Source organism: Tachysurus vachellii, chromosome 19 (genome assembly GCF_030014155.1).
Source record: "Tachysurus vachellii isolate PV-2020 chromosome 19, HZAU_Pvac_v1, whole genome shotgun sequence".
Lineage (NCBI taxonomy): Eukaryota > Metazoa > Chordata > Actinopteri > Siluriformes > Bagridae > Tachysurus > Tachysurus vachellii.
In genome coordinates, this window is record NC_083478.1 from 8,303,594 (window position 1) to 8,323,444 (window position 19,851).

At 40.6% G+C, this 19,851-nt stretch overlaps 1 protein-coding gene across 4 annotated transcripts in view; it reads right to left on the reverse strand.

Moving 5' to 3' along the window:
* samd11 (sterile alpha motif domain containing 11) overlaps window positions 1-18,440 on the reverse strand; it is a 55,203-nt gene extending 36,763 nt beyond the window's left edge. For 2 of the 4 annotated variants that reach the window (XM_060894117.1, XM_060894118.1), the window contains exons 1-3: window positions 17,540-18,440; window positions 15,995-16,086; window positions 5,740-5,915 (exon numbers count right to left, since the gene is read on the reverse strand). In XM_060894117.1, the coding sequence (XP_060750100.1) occupies window positions 5,740-5,915; window positions 15,995-16,086; window positions 17,540-17,996 (725 nt within the window). In that variant the 5' untranslated portion in view covers window positions 17,997-18,440. Of the gene's footprint in view, window positions 1-5,739; window positions 5,916-15,994; window positions 16,087-16,810; window positions 16,932-17,539 lie in introns of those variants that run through there. The other 2 variants (XM_060894116.1, XM_060894120.1) reach the window with 2 other exon arrangements.
* Between the last annotated feature and the right edge of the window lie 1,411 nt (window positions 18,441-19,851).

Consider the following 19,851-nt stretch of genomic DNA (forward strand, 5'->3'; position numbering starts at 1 on the left):
CATTTTACTGAAGACTACAACTGATTGAGAGCTACACTGCTAATGCTAATGCTAGCAAAATAGTTGCACACAATAATAAATAACTAAGAGCGATAAAAAGACATTTCTTATCTTGCACATTTTTGTCAGTAATGAATTCCCTAATCTGTGTGTGAAGAAATTGCCAAATATAAATCACAAAATGTATTTAAAAAAATAAATAAATAAAATTAGATGCTGTAAAATCCCCTGAGCTGTTGATATTTTAAATTAAAATGAACACATTATTTCCGAATTGACCAATGGAAATATTGCTATCTAGTACCAGCACTGGTACACTGTAGAATATATGGTCTTACAGGTATGAGCCCAGTGTACAGGAATATAAAATTAACCCCCAAACCTAGTTATTGTACTGTAAATTCACTAAGCACTGTACTCTACTCTATCATATGCACAGATCTCTTGTTTGGTTTGTGCACTGTTAGTTTTTATAACCAGAACCATTTTTTTTATAACCAGTGTCGTTGGTCTTTGGACAGAATCCTGCACACTGTAGAAGAGCCATGGCCACTAATTATGGCTCTAAGACGAAGATCTTTCCAGGAATCCTACAGCGCCATTCCCTCTTCCCAGCAGTCTACTGTTTGAAATCACATGTGGAAATGCCGTAACAAAGCGAATAAAGGGACCACATGGCTGCATCAACGGTGGTCAAATTTTTAAACGCACCATTTCAAAAACTGCTGCAAGAAGTCCACTAAAGAGATCAAATAACTGTCCGTCTATGGTTTGATGAAATGAATGTCAAGATCATGAAAAAAACTGAAAAAAGATTTTTTAATTATCTTGAAATACGTTTTCATAGATAATGGTTCACAAATTGACTGCTATACACCCGCTACCTCATAACTGACTTCTAGAGATTTCAACACACTACAGAAGAAACAATAATGCAGACATTCTACAAAGCATAAGCAAAGCTCAGTAAGCTCAATACATACCACTGGACAGACGTAGCACACTTGGTTGGTCCCCTAGCTTCTCCAGGTCTCTCCTGTTTTAGCTAACGTCATATGGTTCCTTGTAATGCTAACCTCAGATAACCCACAGTTTTTCCTCAAAAACACATTGTCAGAGAGGCCATCGTAAAAGCAGTACCTATGTTGAGAAAGGGTCAGCAGAGGGTTGTTTAATTTCCTTTACCACCTGTCTATTCCTCAATGGGAGGGTCTATTAGGATGGAATCAACCTCCCTCCTCCCATGACGCCTCTCTAATCCACTTACCCCATATTTGCTAAAGAAACTCCAGAAATTCAAACATAAATATTACAGGCCAGACTGTATGATCAACCCAAACAACTGGGACACTGACTGTATAAAGATGTGTAAAGAAAGTGAGGTGTGTGGACATTAAGGGAGTTGTTTTTAGAAGCTTCTAAACAGATATACTGCGTTATATAATCCATGGTGGTTAGTCAGTAATTACCCAGACAACCAGTCAGCACTTCTCAATCAGCCATGGTGTCGACAATGTGACAGTGTGCACAAGGCGGCTTGAGGAAATGTCTGACCAGGAAATTACTGCAGGTTATCAGGATTCCTGGTTTAGAACTGGTTTAGATAAACTTGCATTTACCCACTGTTCCTTTATACAAAGTCTATATTTAAATGTGTAGACAATGAATTCTACTTCAGTGTTTCAGGTGCTTCATGCCCAGTATGGTTCAGATCTATATCTCCAGCCATATCATACTCCAGCATAGTAGAATACTAAGAATCGAGTATCGTCAAAGTGCCCAAATTCTATTAAAAAACTGCCATATATTAGCAATACATTTTTCAGCCTGATGGCTAACATGTTAGCAATAAGCTGGTTAAATAACAAGTGTTCATTACACCACACTACACAAGCACTGGCAGACAAGGCCCTTACACTATATGACCTTTCATCTTTCACTTTCATGCCTGATCCAGAAAAACCTGCTTTCTGTTAAAAATAAACTTGAGAGGTTTTTATACAGCAACTAAAAAAATAGAAATCAGGGAAATAAAGAAAGGAATAATTGGCAAAGTAGACGAAGACAGCGAGGATTGACCACTCTACAAAGAGAAGTAGAATTACAGCCCAGGCTTGCTACTGGTTACACTACAAGATTCATTGATGGGAATTTCATACATTCTTAGAAATATCAGTCGAACTGTTCACTGTACACAAGTGGTCGTTACTGGGGCAGGTTCTGATTTGTCACCAAAATTAGACTGTAACAGTCAGATCAGGGCTAAAATCATGTAGTGTGCATTTGGCATTAAAGATGACTTGGCATTAAAGGTGGATCGAAGAGTTCAAATTCCAGCAATGCTACAGCCATTCGTGGCCGGGGGCCCATGAGGGCTAAACTTCTTGTGCTCTTAGGAAATGAGGGACAGCATGCTCTCTCCACTCTCAATCACAGCAAGACTAACCAGTCATGGATATCTGTGAGCTCAAGTGAAAGTGGGCAGACAGGCAGTGGGTGCTTTCCTCTGAGGGCATTACGCTGCCCCTGACATTGCTTGAGCAGCAGTTCAGAAAAATGCATACAGTTGGCTTCGCATGCCTTGGTGGAAGCCTTTGTCCTGTGGTTTGATGCTGTGTTGTCATAGTGGAAAGATGCCTTATCCGAGAGAACTAGCAGGAAAATTGGAGCGGAAAGGTGTTTACAAAAACACTGATATTTTGTTGTCCATTGGCATTTGCGCAAATCTAAACTAAAAATGATGTTTTGAGATACCAGGTCAATAGGTTAATGTGGTAAGCAGAGATAAACCATTGACTATTTAGACCAGAAAGCATATAGGTGGACTGTTATACTCCAGATATATGAATAAGATTCCAAGTATAATGTCACCCAACACATCTACCACAATAACCCCAATTGCTTGTTGATAGGGCGTAAATACACTCACATATAAAACCAATTCTCCATTTTTCACCCATTGACGAAATTCAATTTGTTAAGACCCTTCACAACTCACTTACCCAGCCCCTGCTCAATGGAAATCAGATTGCATAGATTGAACATCCCATTATCTGTTTGGGTCAGATCCCTGTCTAAGTGAAGTGGGGATGAGGCGAAAGAAGCCCGGACGAAACAGACGAAGAGACGAGGCTCCTCACAGTCCGCCGCCGTTAACTGGGTAAAAGCCCTCCATATTCGTCATAAGTGTTCTTTAAATTCATTAGCATCTTTAGGCGCTGGCGGAAGAAGCGCCGTGGGGGGGTGGAATCGCTTTAACAAGGTTAGACAGATCCTGTAATGCGTTATTGTTCAAGCGCTGTCCTCATCGTCGCAGACAGATTGTAGGCTGGAGTTAAGAGGGTGAGGCGTAGTGAAGGGGTGACAGAGGGAAAACTTCTAAAAGCTACATAGACAAGACATATATCCTTTATATGTTTCATGGATATAAAGAAGCGGGTTGGTGATGTGCTCTGCGCAACATGCTGAACATCATCATCCATTTTTAAAAATGGGTTTAAGCTTGAGGGGTTGAAAACATTTACGGTGGATTTCATTTTGAGGAGCCTAGAATGATCTTCATTGTGGCTTTGCTGAGAGGAAAATAGGCCTGTGAACCCTGTGTAGGATGTATGAGCACATGTGATATGACCCATATATGCAAGAACATCTTCGTCTCCTGTAATAAACACAATCAGAAATGCTGGACAAATTCCAGCGTGATTGTGAGTTTTACATCATACACTGTTAAAATAGAGCAAGGCCTTTTCCTTCTGTAACCTTTATCATTAGAAAAGAGGCGGCTTTTCTAAGACCAGAAAAAACACCTACGCTGCAAACAGTATCTAACAAGCTAGTGATGCTTTATATCAAAAAACTAAAAATAAAAGCACATAGAATCGTAGACACAATACAGGCTGGAATAAATCGACTAGCAGGGTTATGCCACCATGTTTTTCAAAAATAAGAATAATTAATTTAATTATTGGAATCAACCATCGACTATTCGCTGATAACAAATGTCTTAAGGTGGGTTTTATTTTTACTTTTGTGGAACCAGCTCCACCAATGGTCACAGGACCATCCAGACTGTAGACTGGAGCAGTCTATCAGTGACAGTCATGTCATGTGATTACACAAAGGGGAAAAAAACAGAAGGCAGAGGCTTAAAAACAGGACAGCTGAAATTTAGACCATCACCCGGGCTTTTTCCAGTCTTGTCCAGCTTCAGTGAACCTGTGATCAATATAGCCTTATTTTACTGTTGGTAAACCTGAAGTGGTGACTGCTGCTGTAGTCCAACTGCCTTAAGGTTCAACATGTTGTACATTCTGTGTTGTTTTTCTGCCTCACAGATATAAAGAGTGATTATTTGAATGACCGTCGCACTCCTGTCAGCTCAAATCTGTCCAGCCATTCTCCTCTCTCAGCAAAGACTTTCCACCCCAGCACAGCTTCTCCCTGGATGTTTTTTTTTGTTTGTTTTATCACGCCATACTATGTAAACCGTAAAGACCGTGTTTTGTTTCTGGGAATTCTTATGCCAGCCCACCTGGCACTAACATTCATACCCCCTCCTGATGTTGGATGTAAACATGACAAAAATGCTTGACCAGTATCTGCATAATTTAATATATTTCCACTGCTGGATGAGCAGGTGCACAGGTGTACATTATAGTAAGTCAGTCTTAAACTAGCAGTGCTAGCTTGGGCAACAATGCTCCAGCAATAAAAAATGAAACTGACATGAAGAGTCCTTGATGAGTACAAAGCCAGGCTTTGTAGCGTGTCCTTTAGGAAACAAGATCAGGTACTTTGACCAAAGTATAGTTGCTGGTTGTGGACTCTGCCATGGCTGATATCTGCTGTCTAATCATAAGCTGTAATATGTTCAGGCAGACTGAATTCACTGGAAAAAAAACTAGAGCATTTTAGTTATGGCTCTTACCCTATCGCGGCTGTGTGTGTGCTATAATAGGCTCCCTTGAGCTTGTGTGTCTGGGAGCATGAGGAAAAAAATCCTACTCGTGGAAATTTAATGAGCACATTATTTTTTACCTTTTCTTACCCTAATTAAAGTTGCGCAAATATTGTCTCATGGACAGTTGTGGATTTCTAAGGTTTGTATTTATTTTTATTACTTTAGTATTAGAAAATATTTAAAAGTTCATAAAAACGATTCAAAGAAGTACTAAACTGTCCAAAACGCACCAAAATACACTAATGAGTATACGAGTCATGTCTTTTTGACCTCACTGCAAGCACTTTTTTTTTTTACGTTTCATTTTGCATTTACAAAGATGAAAGCGGTAACACGGTGACCCAGAAGAGTTATCAATCTGAAAGAGATCCATGGTGTAACAGCCCACTCTTCTAACTTGCTTTTTTAAAAGTTGTGCTGTCTGGGCAGCTGTCTCACTGCTACAACCGTATCATCTCTGCTACTCACACACAAGGTGAGAAGTCCATGTGTTTATTTCTGTGTGTGGTCTGTGGGCTGCTGTCCATACCTATTTAAAGTCCCAGCAAGTCAAAGTGTGTGTGTATGTGTGTGTTTGTGTGTGTGTGTGTGTGTGTGAGAGAGAGAGAGAGAGAGAGAGAAAGAAAGAATGTAGATCTATGTGCATCTGTGTACAGAGATAAGCTCTGAGTGTGTCTGTCTGTCATGTGAATGTGTGGAAGTGGCAGTACAGGTCTCCTCTTTAACACTAGATATCTCTTTTGTAATCAGCATGAGGTGATGAGCGCACAGAAACTCACGTCTTTCTCATTGTAGTGTAGTGGAGCTCTTCTTCTTGCTTGATGTCAGCATGGTCTGTGCTGCTTCTCTCGCCACCCTCGCTCTCGTCACTGCTGAAGACGGAGGCCAGCTCCTTCTTGGGTACGCGCGTTGGCGGCAGAGGGATGGTGCGTTTCTCAGCCAGACGCCCACGGTTCTGCAGAGGCACACAGGAGACACACACACTGAGAAGCTGAGGACAGGCCCAGACATCCACTGCATTCCCACACTTAAATGAGTTCAGCCAAAAGCCAAAAAGCAGACAAAGCGGTAGAGAAAAACAACACATGCTGGAATTATTACAAAAATATACATATATGTCCTCATGTTACTTCAAAATAGTCACAAGGAATGAATGTTGTAGCTTGCATATCTTGCTCCAAAAATGTGTACAAAGTTGATTCCAATTAATTTTATAATTTGTGAACTATTCTCACTACTCTACATTCCTGTGTGCGATACCAAACAACTTTCCTAACTGCCCAAGCGTCATCCCAACCAAATTAAATACGCTGTCAGTGCATGAACCGTGTAACAAAACTAGACGCTATCTTTCTGTAATGGAGAGGTGAGTCAGGCGGCTTTAAAAAGACAGCAAAGTCTGTGATAGTGAGTCATGTCTAGAACAAGACCTTACAAATTGGATTAAAAATAATTAATAAGTAATCCATTACGTTAGCATCATATCTAGCACATATTCCGTTGACTTACTACAGAACATTGGCTAATTTATGAACAATACTTGAAGTTGGCATTGCGCATAGGCAAGCAGGAAATTATCAAACAACAATTTACGTTTAATGATTAAATGATAATAGTGAATGATAGAATCGAAGCATTGCTGCAATGGAAGAATTCAATCGAAAAACTTTACATGGTGCCTCTATGTATTCACAATTAAAATGTCAAACTGTTCTGCTTATAAGGATGAGCACTGTCTTAAATTATTATTGCTATACCTTGTTATTTTATTATTGCTATATTATTGTTATATTGACATTATAAGCAATATAGCCAACTTCTGTTTTGGCTTGAACCGTCAATGTGTTTTTGTTTGGTGTAGAAATGATCTTAAATGATGATATAAAAATGATCTTGTGTTTGTTTTGATTGTCAAACTGTCACAGGAATATCTGAAATATCTTTGACTTTTATTATCATATAAAACAATAAGAATTGTTATCTGTAAATTCGGATTTGAATTGTTGGAACAAGAATGGAGAAAAGAGCGTAAAGGTGATACACAGAAGATTTGAATTGATGACAGTAAAACAGAATATGTTTTGTATGGTAAACATATTAAAGGTTTTAAAACAACTATCTTAAAAGATGTAAGAAAATGTGTAGTGCCCTAATTGCAACGCATGAAATTTCACAAAATCCATTACAGACTGAGAATCACTAATCAGAGATTGTGTGGAAGTTAATTGATCCTAGCTTAGGGATGGATCGAGGTGGGGTCAGAGAAGGAGACATGATACTGACTCCATCTCTTTCTCTGTCCCTCTCATACATCTAACGAGATGGAGGGATAAAGAAGAATAGCTCTGGGGGTTAGTGTGACCTTTACAGTGACCCTTACTGAGTGTCTGTCTTCTCTTGTGTTTGGGAATTGTGAGAGGGGGTGAGAAAAAGTGAGAGAATGCTTGTCTTGTGATGTAATGCATGGATGGATGTGTCTTTGAAATCCTCAACTGAAAATGAAGTGCATGGAACCGAGTGTGTGTGTGTGTGTGTGTGTGTCTGTGCACATGTGTGTGACTGCATGTGAGTCTCAGTCAAACTCCGGCAGGGCCTGCAGCTATCCCTACTTCCTCACGCAAGGCCAGCACACACACACACACACACACACACACACACACACACACACGAACACACACACACGCGCGCGCGTTCGCACACACACACATGCACTCATACACCCATGGCATCCCACAAGGACACCAGTGTGAGTGGCAGGCTTGGGCAGGGGTGGGGGAGACTAGCCAAGAGGCAAACAGGTGCAGGCCCTCTGGATTCTCTCAAGTGGCATACGTTAAAAGAAGGCTGAAAAAAAAGAGATAAAGATGAAAACATCTCAGAGGACAAACAGGCTGTATAGTTCCACACAATATTTGTGCTGTGTTCTTGGATACTCTGACATGTGAACTTGGTGCAACATTGTGTACAAGTTGAAGGCGATATTTCTCATTAAAAAAAGAAACATCCAGAAACACAGATGAACACCTTCAAAGAAAAACAAGCTTTGGTCCCTGAGTTGCAAAGTGGGTGTAAAAACTACATGACAGCTAAAGAAAGTCACAGGAATACACCAATTTAGTAGTGAGACAGCAGAGGCACTAAAGATGTCTTCCTGTCCCTCATTACGCCTCCTTTCTGCCCCCCTTCATCCTCCCCCCCTATAACTACTCCTGTCCTGCATCTAGACCTTGTGGTAAGCCCCCGCTCAGCCCCCAGGTCCTATTTAGCACACTAGACACTGTTTCCGGCACACTGTTGTTCTCTCAACACACTTCCGTGTAACGTATGGTGTTCCAAAACAAAAACATGAAATGCTGGGCTTTGATCGCACACTGGGTTGTAACACCCACACACACTCACACACACACAACAAAAACACACACAGTTGTGGTCAGGTAATTCTAAAGAGTGGAAAATGTATTGAGTTAAAATTTCCAATAAGCAGCACTTCTGTGAAGGAGTCCTCCGGCATTGAACGTCTACCTTGAAGTGAGAAGAGCTCTATTTACACTGTCCATCAAGAAACACACACACACACACACACACACACACAAACACACAATGAGTTACCAGGATCCTAGTTCTGGTTCTTTTATGATTCCACTTATCTCAAGAAACTGTAGCTTCAGAAGGAGGAAAACTCATGAGTTTGTGATGATAATTATATAAAATGGCAAAAGTGTCCGGTTTGTGCATGTTTATATAAAACCACCAAATGAAACAAATTTTATATATATTTTATAGATACACACACACTTGTTAAGCACCAGGAGTCTCTGACTAAAAAAAAATCAATGCCACCAATATTCAAAACTACTGTCTGTTTGAAAACTTATTGATATACAGTATCTTCTTTCCAATGCACATATAGATAAGTAAAGCGTTTAAAGTTAAATCTGTGACTAATAACAGAGTGGCAAAATACTTTTAAATAAGGAGGCTCAAAGTTTCTCTTCAGTTCCTCAGAATATTTCACTCAGACTTGAAAATGAGGATATTATGTAAAAGCCAAGAGATGTTATTTCCCAAAAGGTGTGCTGCTATGGCACTGAGGGACTGTGTGCACTCTCTTTCACACACAAACTCCTGCTCTCCTACTCTAACACATGAACACACACACACACGTATCGTGGTAGCAGCCCGTGACATTCCTGCAGCTGCGGCGCGCTTGCATGTGGCCCTCCCTTCCTCCCCCATTGCTCTCCCTGGGGGAAGAATGCCTAATGAGTCACGCGTCTGTCTGCCGTAACCTCCACTTGTGTGTGTGCGTGCGTGTGTGTGTGTGTGTGCGTGTGAGCCGTAACGGCGCTGTGTGAGTGTGGAGGCGGAATGGCGGGCAGACTTGGCGCGAGCTTTTTTTGGGGGGAGTGGAATGGGAAGAGGGAGGGAAGGAGGGAAGAGAGGAAGGGAGGAGGACTGTGGAGGACTGGCGGCAGTTACTGCACCTAGTTTCAGCCACTGGAACATTGGAAAGAGAGAGGGAGAGAGAGAGACAGAGAGAAAGAGAGAGAGAGAGAGAGAGAGAGAGAGAGAGAGAGAGAGAGAGAGAGAGAGAGAGAGAGAGAGGAGCAGAAAAGAAAAAACTTAATCTGCAAGAACCCATCTCGCATCCCTGTCCAACAGCAAATCCACTTTTACTGTTTACTGTTAAGCCACGTGACAATCACAAGAACTGACTACATACGTCACATATTGCACACAACCTCTAACGGCTACACGTTCGTTAGTATCCTTGTCTCAATATTGACAGGACAGAAAACAGACCACAGAGAGGATACAGCCCTGCAAACCATATTACATCATTGTGCTTCAAACAATACTAAGAAAAATACACACATGCAAATATTAAAGGCAAAATCTTTCCATTTCCCTTCCATAAGTAGAAGGATGATATTATATAGTGTCAGAACTGGATACAGCTTCCTGAAAGACAAGAGAGCTCTGTAGAAGAGTAACCCCCCAAGCACCCCCCACACCCACCCTGTCTCAGTCCAGTGGAGCGTTTCCCCACACTGGGACGTCAGCAGCAGATCAGCTATGCGTGCCAGCCGCTCTCTGCCTGTGTTTGGATAGACCCACCAAGACAGCCATGGGAGAGCGTCACGGACAAGTAACGACTCCGCAGCGGCCCTACGAATGCAAACCGACAGGAAGCCAGAGCGAGAGGGAACAGAGTGGACTTTTCAATTAAAATGATGGCTACTAGCAGCATAAAACAAACACATGGAGGAGCAAATAAAAACATGCCAAAATGTAGCCTGATGTGTGCTACAGAAATCCCAACATGTAAATAGATCCCAAGTACTGAGAGAACAGACAATGCCCTATTTTTTATTTTAATGCAGAAGTACATGAGGCCAGAAAGGTAATGTTAGCATACTAGTGGATAATATCTAACCGTTTACTAGTGCTGGTGTGTACTAAATTAATCAATTATACAATTTTTTGGTTTCTAGGTAATTTATGAATTATATTTTTCTCCATCCTGTAGCAAGAGCTAAGCATCACTACATTATATTATCATCTTCGACTGCTAGCTAGCACCCAACCTACTACCTAGCATTCAGTTCACACCATTGTAAAAGGTATGAGTATAAAATATATTAGTACATAAGTCTTTTAAACACTTATTAAACAATAAGCACTTAGGACATTGCTATCACTCCATTTCCTACCTGGCAAATCTGACAGGTGTTCTTACAACCGCTCTACTGTTCATGAACATAACTTGTTATGTTTTTAACCATAGAGTAGATACATAGCTCAGAAACTTTTCTCATCCCTGACTTTAAGCTTTAAAAATCTACAGCTGGGAGGATTAGCTGTGTTAGGGATCAGTTTTGATACTGCCAATCACAGTCTAAAGACAGAAAGTCTGATAAAGTCTAAAAAGTAAAGTTTAAAGAAAAACATTGTGCACACATGGACAAATACACCCATCCATCTGTAAGTTCCACCACTTTTGCCCCATCTGTGCATCTCCAGGAGTTTACTTTCACACTGATTTCATAACACATGGCTGCTTGTTAGCGTGAAGGCGCACAACAGCTGTCATTACATTGTATTGCACTGAAAGCAAAGTGCCAAATGAGATGAGCAGGTAGAGCCGCCACTGACGTCTGTGGAGGTTTTTCTGGCACACAGAGAGCTGCATTAATTCACTAACGTAACAGACCGCAGGGCAGACTCGCTCACTCCCAGGCCTGAGGAGGGATCCTGTCGTTGCCATAGCAGCATAGCCGCAGCTCCATGTGGGGGATACAAACACTCACACAAACGTATGTGGGACGCATACACACACGTGTGCGTGCACACACACATGTACACATGAACACATTTTCTCTAAACCCCCCGCAGTGAGGGAGCTGTTGTGAGACAGAGTGGCGTCAACCGCCATTCCGGCCTGTACACAACCCTGCAGCTCTGCTTTGTCAAATGAGAGTCATACTGTCGAGATAAAGCTCACCTAATACCATGTTCCGTAGTGCTAAACCACATCTGCCTCATTAGACTGCTCTTACTGGCCTTCTGAGCTTTAGTCACACCATGACTACTCATAGGGGTGGATGATGTCCTAAAAAAAATCTCACAATAGGCGAATATAGATTTTCCTGAGATGTAGTATGTAAACGTTTCAAATATATTTAGCTTTGCTTAAAAGTTTACCAAAAACCTTACATAACTTATACAAAATATATTTAATTGTAACTGAAAAAAATAAAACAACTGGTACAAACCAATTTAAGGACTGATTAAGTAAGGAAATTAACATCTGTATGATTTTCAGGCGTTTCATACAAATGTATGATTTTCAGGCTAATTTTGCGTTCACAGATTAAAATCATCAAGAGTAGAGCTCCATGGTCTTAAAACACAGGCATGTGATTTGAAGTTCAAAAATAAAAAAAATCTCAGAGCCTAACAGATGCAATGACACTCGTCTAAAAGCCACCGGCAGGAAGGCAGCATAGCATGATGTGAAACTCACCGAGGAGCTACGCATACACTAGTAGCATTTGCTGGAAATAAAATAAACACGCTAATGGACTGAAGAAAAAATTCCAAAAAAAGTTTTTCTAACCAGATTTTCCACACGAACATGGATGACATAAAATAAACTTCTTTGACTAATCTGACAAGAGGTAAGTGTCTGTTATCAAAATTCAGCCAAGATTTTATTGGGATCATCTTGTACAGTGTGATAGTAAAAATGTTGCTGAAATCACACAATGTAAAACCAGAATAACAATAAATTTGGGATGTGCTGTATCCATAATATGGTCAGAAAAGTGTATCTTTACATTATTTATCATCATATCAATATTATATGGGCATACTACTCTCCCTTACCACTTGTTTCATTAGAGCCGTTAAATTTCAGGGTAAGTGTGTGTAAAATAATGGTAGTCCTGGTGCAGTTTGAATGCAGCTCTCAGACATTTGATATTGTTTATAGCAGTTGTTTCTGTATGACATTTTGTATTGTATTGTTATGTAATATATTCTCCATAATGATCCTAGTCCGAGTGTAATAGATTTCTTCCTACTGTTGCTGCACAGGAAGTCTATTTGTTATAGCTGACAAACGTCTAAAGCAAATCATTATCATTCTCCATGAACACAACTTATTATTAGAACTTCTGTAATGGTCTCAGATGTTTGATGCTCTTTCTATTATGTTATGAGGTACAATAATGTATAATATTATATAGGATTTTTATTAATAAATGAATTCCTATTTTAAAGGAAATGATGCAGAAACTCCTGAACTGACCCCTCACTCCAGCCAGCCATGTCCCGACCTCCTGCATGGCAACCTTTTTCAACCCAGGATGGAGTGGAGGGAGGGGTGAGGATGGGGGGTGCTGATTCGAAGAGATATTTACGAGCCGGAGGAGAGTGCAATTTCCTGCCGGCCTCCGCTAGTTCCGCTGAAAAAACAGAGTGGAGGAAGCACATTTCTCCTGGGAGACAACAGCCAGCGTGGCTTGTCAGCTTGGGCTCTTAAAGGGACCCATGCACATTTAGACCACCCTAGAAACACAACATACAACACTGAACTGAGCCAAACTCATTTTGGCTAACTAGTTTAGCATTCTAAGATGCTATTATGTATAGCCCGTTAAACTATTACAAAAAGTCACACTGGGGAATCTAAGTGTTTGCTTGAACTTCAGTCTGGTAAGAAGGCATCTGTTCACCAAAAGTGTAGGAATGGTAACAGAGTTCACTTAGCCTACTGCTAATGTATAAGTGTGTTGTACGCTATGGTAAGTAATGCTAGCATGTCCTGATAGCCAACTGCTAGGAAGACTTGAGTCACATTTTACTATCAAAGCCTTGCTTTTGCTTTGCCATATATTCTCAGCAACTGACATGTAAGTAGATAAACATGTGAAAATATTTATTAGCAATCTTAGCTTGGCTGGCTAACTTCTGCAGGATTACAGGTCACCTCCTAATAGTTTGTATATCAGCCCTTGAGTAAGCACAGAGAATTTTTAAATAAAAATAAATTGTTCATACATTTTCCCAAAACAATGGATGTAACCTATATGTAGTAAACCATTTCATAGGCAAGGGTACTTGTACAATTTTTGGAAAAAATCCATTTAGCAGTGCATTGAACACTTAACCTATAAATGAGGAACTAAGCATTAGCTATATGGTTGCGTGACAGGTTTATGATCGCAAGGATGCAAAAGAAAGTGTTAGAAAGTGTAAGGTAACTGATGCGTGTTCCTGTAATTTATTGTGGCTCTTTTGGTATGTGTGAATGTTTGTGTTATGAGGGTGAGAGTAACAGCATGAGAGAGAGAGAGAGACAGACAGAGAGAGAACGAGAGTGAGTGAGTGAGTGAGAGAGAGCAAAGACTGTGTCTTGTTACATCTCACAGAGAGTTACGGTGTGTGCTTGTGTGTATTTATGTGTGTGTATATATATGCCTTGCCCTTAAGGTGTGCGTGCATATGTGTGTTTGTGTGTATGCCTTGCCCTTAAGATGTGTGTGCTTGTGTGTGTGTGCATGTGTGTGTGTGTGTGTGTGTGTGTGTGTATGTGCGTGTGTGTGTGTGTGTGTGTGGCGACAGGCAAGGCAAGCTCAACAGCCTACCCTCCGCATCCACACCTCTCCCTCTCATAAAACAAGCATGACGCTTACGGGAAGAAGTGGTGAGTGTATAACAAACGTTCTTAGCAGCCTTCCACATAAACAAACACCACAGTTAGCAAAGCAGCTTCCCACATTAACCTACATGCTGTAAATTAGCTTCCAATCTTTTCAAATGATCAACTAGCTTGCAACAAAACTCAATTCCCAATCAATCATGATATTGCACTATGCTGTCATGACCAGTGGAAATACAGAAGTTAGAACTGTCTATGCAAATCAAGCCAATATGCACCCTCAGGATCATGTGACCTAAACACCATCTAAACTACTGGCAGCAAAAAAATCCAGAACTAGCCTAAACTTAGACTGGTGTGAGAATAAAATAAAAAGTATGACAGATAGAGAATCAAATACACAGCATTAGTTAGATCCAGGATCTCTTTCTTACAGACCTGCCCAATAATTTATTTCTATTCATTTGAGAATTATTTGTATACTGGAGCATAGCAACATCACACGTTCCCTTTAACACATACAATAATCAGACTAGACCAGACAAAAGCAATTATCACTCAGACTCCTCAGCGTCTTGGCCAAAACCACGATCTACGTGCCAAAGAAACCTTTAGATAATATCCAAGTTCCACTGGCATTTATCGCCAGCTTTGGGTGTAGCTCACATCATGAGTTTACCTGCCTCAGACACCTCCAGCTTATCTACAGTGCCTTTGCTTTGCGTGCCGCACACCCAGTAATCACCCGTAGCCACGCTCAGTAGCTCAGTAAGCCTCTTACACCCTTCCCTACAGATTAACCGTTAGAGGCGACGACAGATGTGCTCGCTTCAGATAAACAAAAAAAACAAAAACAAAAAACGGCACCTGTGTGGACAGATTCCGCTGCCTTCCAAGCAGCCAGTCACCAGTGCCCACACCCACATGCATGCAGACACACCCACACCTGCACACATATGCAAACACACACACACACACATGCAAGGTTTTTCTACCCACTTACAAAAGGGCACAAATGCAAGTGGACTTTTAAAGGTTTTAGGGCGTATAAAGCAGATGGGAGTGAAGGGATATGGAAGTGGATAAGAAACCAAAAGTCAACTTTCTGTATTACTGATTAACTGCAGGACATGATCAGCACCTTTTTAATCAGAATGAAATAACTGCAAAAAAAACCCCGCAAAAATCTTTCAGGAAGAATGTATTACTTCGGTTAGGCACATGCTTTTATAAATAAAAATACTTTCATATCAACAAAAGTTGGTTATGATTATGCAGCAGTTAGCTTTTCTCTTAAATGACAAATTATTCTAAAGTTTTCCTCTAAAGCGTTCAAACTGAAATAGCATTCAAATCATTCCAGCTGAGTTTCCAAGTTCTTAATATTTTTTTAAGATTGTCGCTGCTCTACAATCACATTCCTTTAAGCCATTTCTGTTAGTCTGCACTTGCACAAAATCCTCATTTAAAAATGATGTAACATTTTCAAAAATCTACAGCACATCTTTAATAGAACTTCAATCAAACGGATTATAACTTCCTCTCCAATAGCACGGATGGGAGAATCCTGACCTGACGGCAACTCCTTGAGTTCAACAAACGTAAACACACAGTTCCAGACATTTCACCTTTCCTTGCACTCCGTGCTAATTAACTTTTCAGGATCACTTTCAGGATCACGTTCAAATCACAGTCCTCCTGACTCCCCTACAGTCAATATGAACTAAACCCTAGACCAACATGCATGTTATCAATTTTGAGCACAATGATAACTTGCACATTATGTGTTTTTAAAAACTAGTTCCACACGTGGCAAAACATTTGATACCAACAAAAGAACAAGCAAAAGGCTATAAAACTAGCCTTACCACTGGAGATGAAATCCGACAGCCAGGGCAGTCACAGATTGGAGGATGCACCTGTAAGATTCCTTTGGACATAAGAGTCTTTAGACTTTTCCCTGCAAGAAAATGCAAAATAGTATACTTGTAAACTTTACAGCGTAATTATGTACACAAGATATGCATAGTATAACTACATTTTGCTTAAAATCTTCGTTTTGAAGCATTTTCCTTTAGTCTTTTGGAATAAAATATTGAACATTTTTTCAGTTATTTTGATCAACGGTTCCGTGTTGTTCTGACAGCTAAAGTACCCCAAAAACATGTCAGTATATGAACCTCATAACGATTAAAAAAAAGGTGAACTAAAACTTTTGAGCAGTTAGAGCTTAGGAAGCATACACAATTTCCCCTCAGTTGAAATGGACGAGAAAACCATTGACACATTTGATGACCAAATCTGCGATTTTTAGTTTGGTGCCAGACTTTCATTACATTTGGCATAAATACATAGAGGACATACTTCTCCATGACCTGTTAGCAACGTAAGCCTTACAGTTCCAATACAAATAATTTCCAGTAACAAACAAAAAACAAAACCACAGGCAAAGAATATTGTTGTCTTAGAATCATTCATTTTAAAAGATGCTTCAAGCCAAACTCTACTTTTCCTTGGTGTTGGTGCTGGACATGTTTAGTCAGCTTCAGCAGGGATATTTTTTACCTAGAAACATTTAATGCACATAATTGAACTACTCAAAGATCTAATTAAAGGTTCACCAAGCCCACTTTAGATAAAACAAACATACAAAAGGCACAAAAATTGTAACTTTCTCTCAATACCTGAAGAGCAGCACGTGAAAATAGTCTGATTCCGTTTCCTTCTGAAAGCATAAGCTTTGAATTCGACCCAAGACCATGAGGAGAATGAACACACCTCTACAGAAGTGACAGCTTCAACCACTCACTACACCAGACTCTCGTTTTAAAGATTTTTTTCTTAGTACACTTATCTTATGCGCTCGATCTCGGAGCGCGTGCTTCGCTGAGACCAAGTTGTACTGCGCGTCCGGCACGTTATTGCGCAGACACAGGAAAGCTTATCTGCTCGTTTCTCTGACTTGATATTCACTTATGTTCACAAACAGAGAGGACCGGAATTAAAGACCAAATAAAGGAAAAGCTGAACTTGCTGTAAAATTCCAAACAGAGGTTACAATATTCAGGGAGGTTTAATATGTTCTCAGGAACGTTTACAATACAGTATGCACTGAGTATGAAACATCCCTGACATTCACACGGGCAACTGTCTGAGCATCCAGCACGTGCATATAAAAGGACACGATTGGTATCCCGATTCCGGTGTAATGAGTGACAGATGCCAAATTACGCAGTGTTATTCCGAATGGAGATCTAGCGCGCGCCGGTCTGCTGTGCTTCAGTAAACTCGTACTTATAGTTAGTGTAAAGCCTTTGTAACCCTTTAAAAACGTGTATTCAGACCAAACATAACCCAAAAACATAAGATATTAGTTGTATATCTATAGTTCGGGTGTAATGAATGGGACTTACCCTTGTGTCTGATGCTCCGCTTCCAGTCTTTGGCCGTTTCTCTGCCGCTGACGAACTGGAACTCGTTTGGCGTGAGCCACTCGCCTCTGTGCTTGATAGAGGGTCCCTTGCTGCCCTGGCACAGTTTGTTGATGTAGAGCAGCGCCTTATTCTCCCCGCACTCAACCTCGATGCACGGCTCTCCGTTGTCAAAGAACGGCTGAAAGTCGGGTATGGAGGAGAACCTCTCGAGCATCAGGTCGTCCGCGTGCTGGTGATGGAGGTGCTGCCGGTGCAGTGGCGTGTCGCGCAGCCCCAGGTACGCGCGCGGATGGGCGAAGAGGTGGTCGTACGGCGGCGGATGAGGGGTCACTACGGGGATCGCGGCGGCATTTAAAGGGGCCAAGTATTCTGGCTGCGCAAAGGCGCCTAATGCCATCTCTTCTCCGTCCAATCTCTCCTTTTTGACGGCAGGCATGTTAGCGGTGAAGGAGTGAGTGTCGCGCGAGCCAACTTGCGCGTCCTCTCTCTCTCTTTTTTTTTTTTTCTCTATTTCTTTTATAGTTCCTTGCTCCGCTCTGTGGTTTGTTTTCTTATTTCCGTGGGACTCCACGCACAGCTGTGCTGTGTGACGGCAGAGCGCGTGCGTTTTCAGCAGACTCGCTTTGCGCGCTCTTCACTGCGCTGCTGGCGTGACGGGTTCCGGCGCGCTCCTGCCCACCACATCTAATCGTAGCCGCTCTACTAATAGGCCGCCTGCCATGTTGCCGCCACACTGACGGCGACTGATGCTTAATTAACGAGAACTGATCCTGTATCGACTCAGCACTGCTCTTAGGTGCTTCCTTCCAATTACCTCCGTATACTAGATTTAATTTACACTATTCTTTCAAGCACACACACACACACACACACACACACACACACACACACACAGCTTTGAAATAAACATAACCTATCACCTCGTTTATATCGACTTTCGATCAGTCTACAAACTATTATTTATTGTCTATAGACAAATATTTATGAATGATGTTAGATCCAGTATTAAAAATATACTGCAAAGGTAAACTAATTTCTGACAGAGAAAATTAATTATCCTTCTTTGATCTTATATTAATTTGGGGGGCGCCTGCCTTTTTTGTTTTGTTTGTTATTTGTTTTCTCCCATTAACCCTCCGTGTGCCGTTAAAGTCACGCTTTAGTTTATACTCAGACCAAACAAGATTTGCGCTCTACGCCGCTTCTCTAACTTGGCCCATTTAAACAGCGGAGGTAGTGCTGGCGCCAAAACGTGAAGGGGGTTTGCGAGGGACGGCGGCAAGCAACCCTTTACAAGCGCCATAACAAACATTACTGTTGAGAATATGACTCTTCATGTATATATATGCCTATTCATATCTTATGCTTCTGACATTCGGTCACCGAAGGCCAAATCAGACTTACTCATATAGCTAAATCATGTCACAATGAATTCTTAATAATGAATTGACAGTTAACACATTAAGCAGCAATAAACATTAAATGGGGTCTTTACAGTGTTGTAATTTACTGTGCTTTTGTGTGAGCCAATAACATGGTGGGACCATAAGACTATAGATTGTAACAAGACACTGTTAAGGTGTAGGACATAGAATTTCTTTGATTATATTATAAAAAAAAAAGTGACAAACATTCAGGTTTCTTCCAGTGTTTTCTGCCAGTTTTATTATGTTCATGTCTTTCTGTTAAAGCATATACTAAAAAATCTTAGTAGATACATTAATTACCATACAAATAGTCTGTGAATAACAATACTGCAGCAGATTTACTTTAAACACAAATAAGTTCAGAATAAATGACACAATCACAGTCACTGATATGATAGTGACAGCCACTATATGCACCTAATAAAAAATAGAGTTCGGGTAGATTTATGGATTATGTTTATCATGTAAATTTAAACGAGCTTTTTGTTGATTTTCCTTTGATTGCTAATTCATCTTTCACTATATCATTCTGAATATTAAAATGAGTCATCTGATTAGTAAACTCTGGAGGGGAACCTATGAAAGTACCCCCTCTTTTACTGGTCACGCAAAAAACAATGCAGGAAATGTTACTCATTAAAAAACCTATCTCCAGTTTAAAAGAGTTAATTGGCTACAAATTTATATCAACACCAATAACATTTCTGAAATTATTTCCTATATTGTGACTTTATATTCACTGGTTCATATTTTATTAGCTTACTAATGTTAATCTTTAGTGTGATTTAGCATAAGGACCAATCAAGCTAATTATTCAGATGAAATCAATGCTTGTCTAGGGCCCCCCAGTGGCCATAGTCCGTG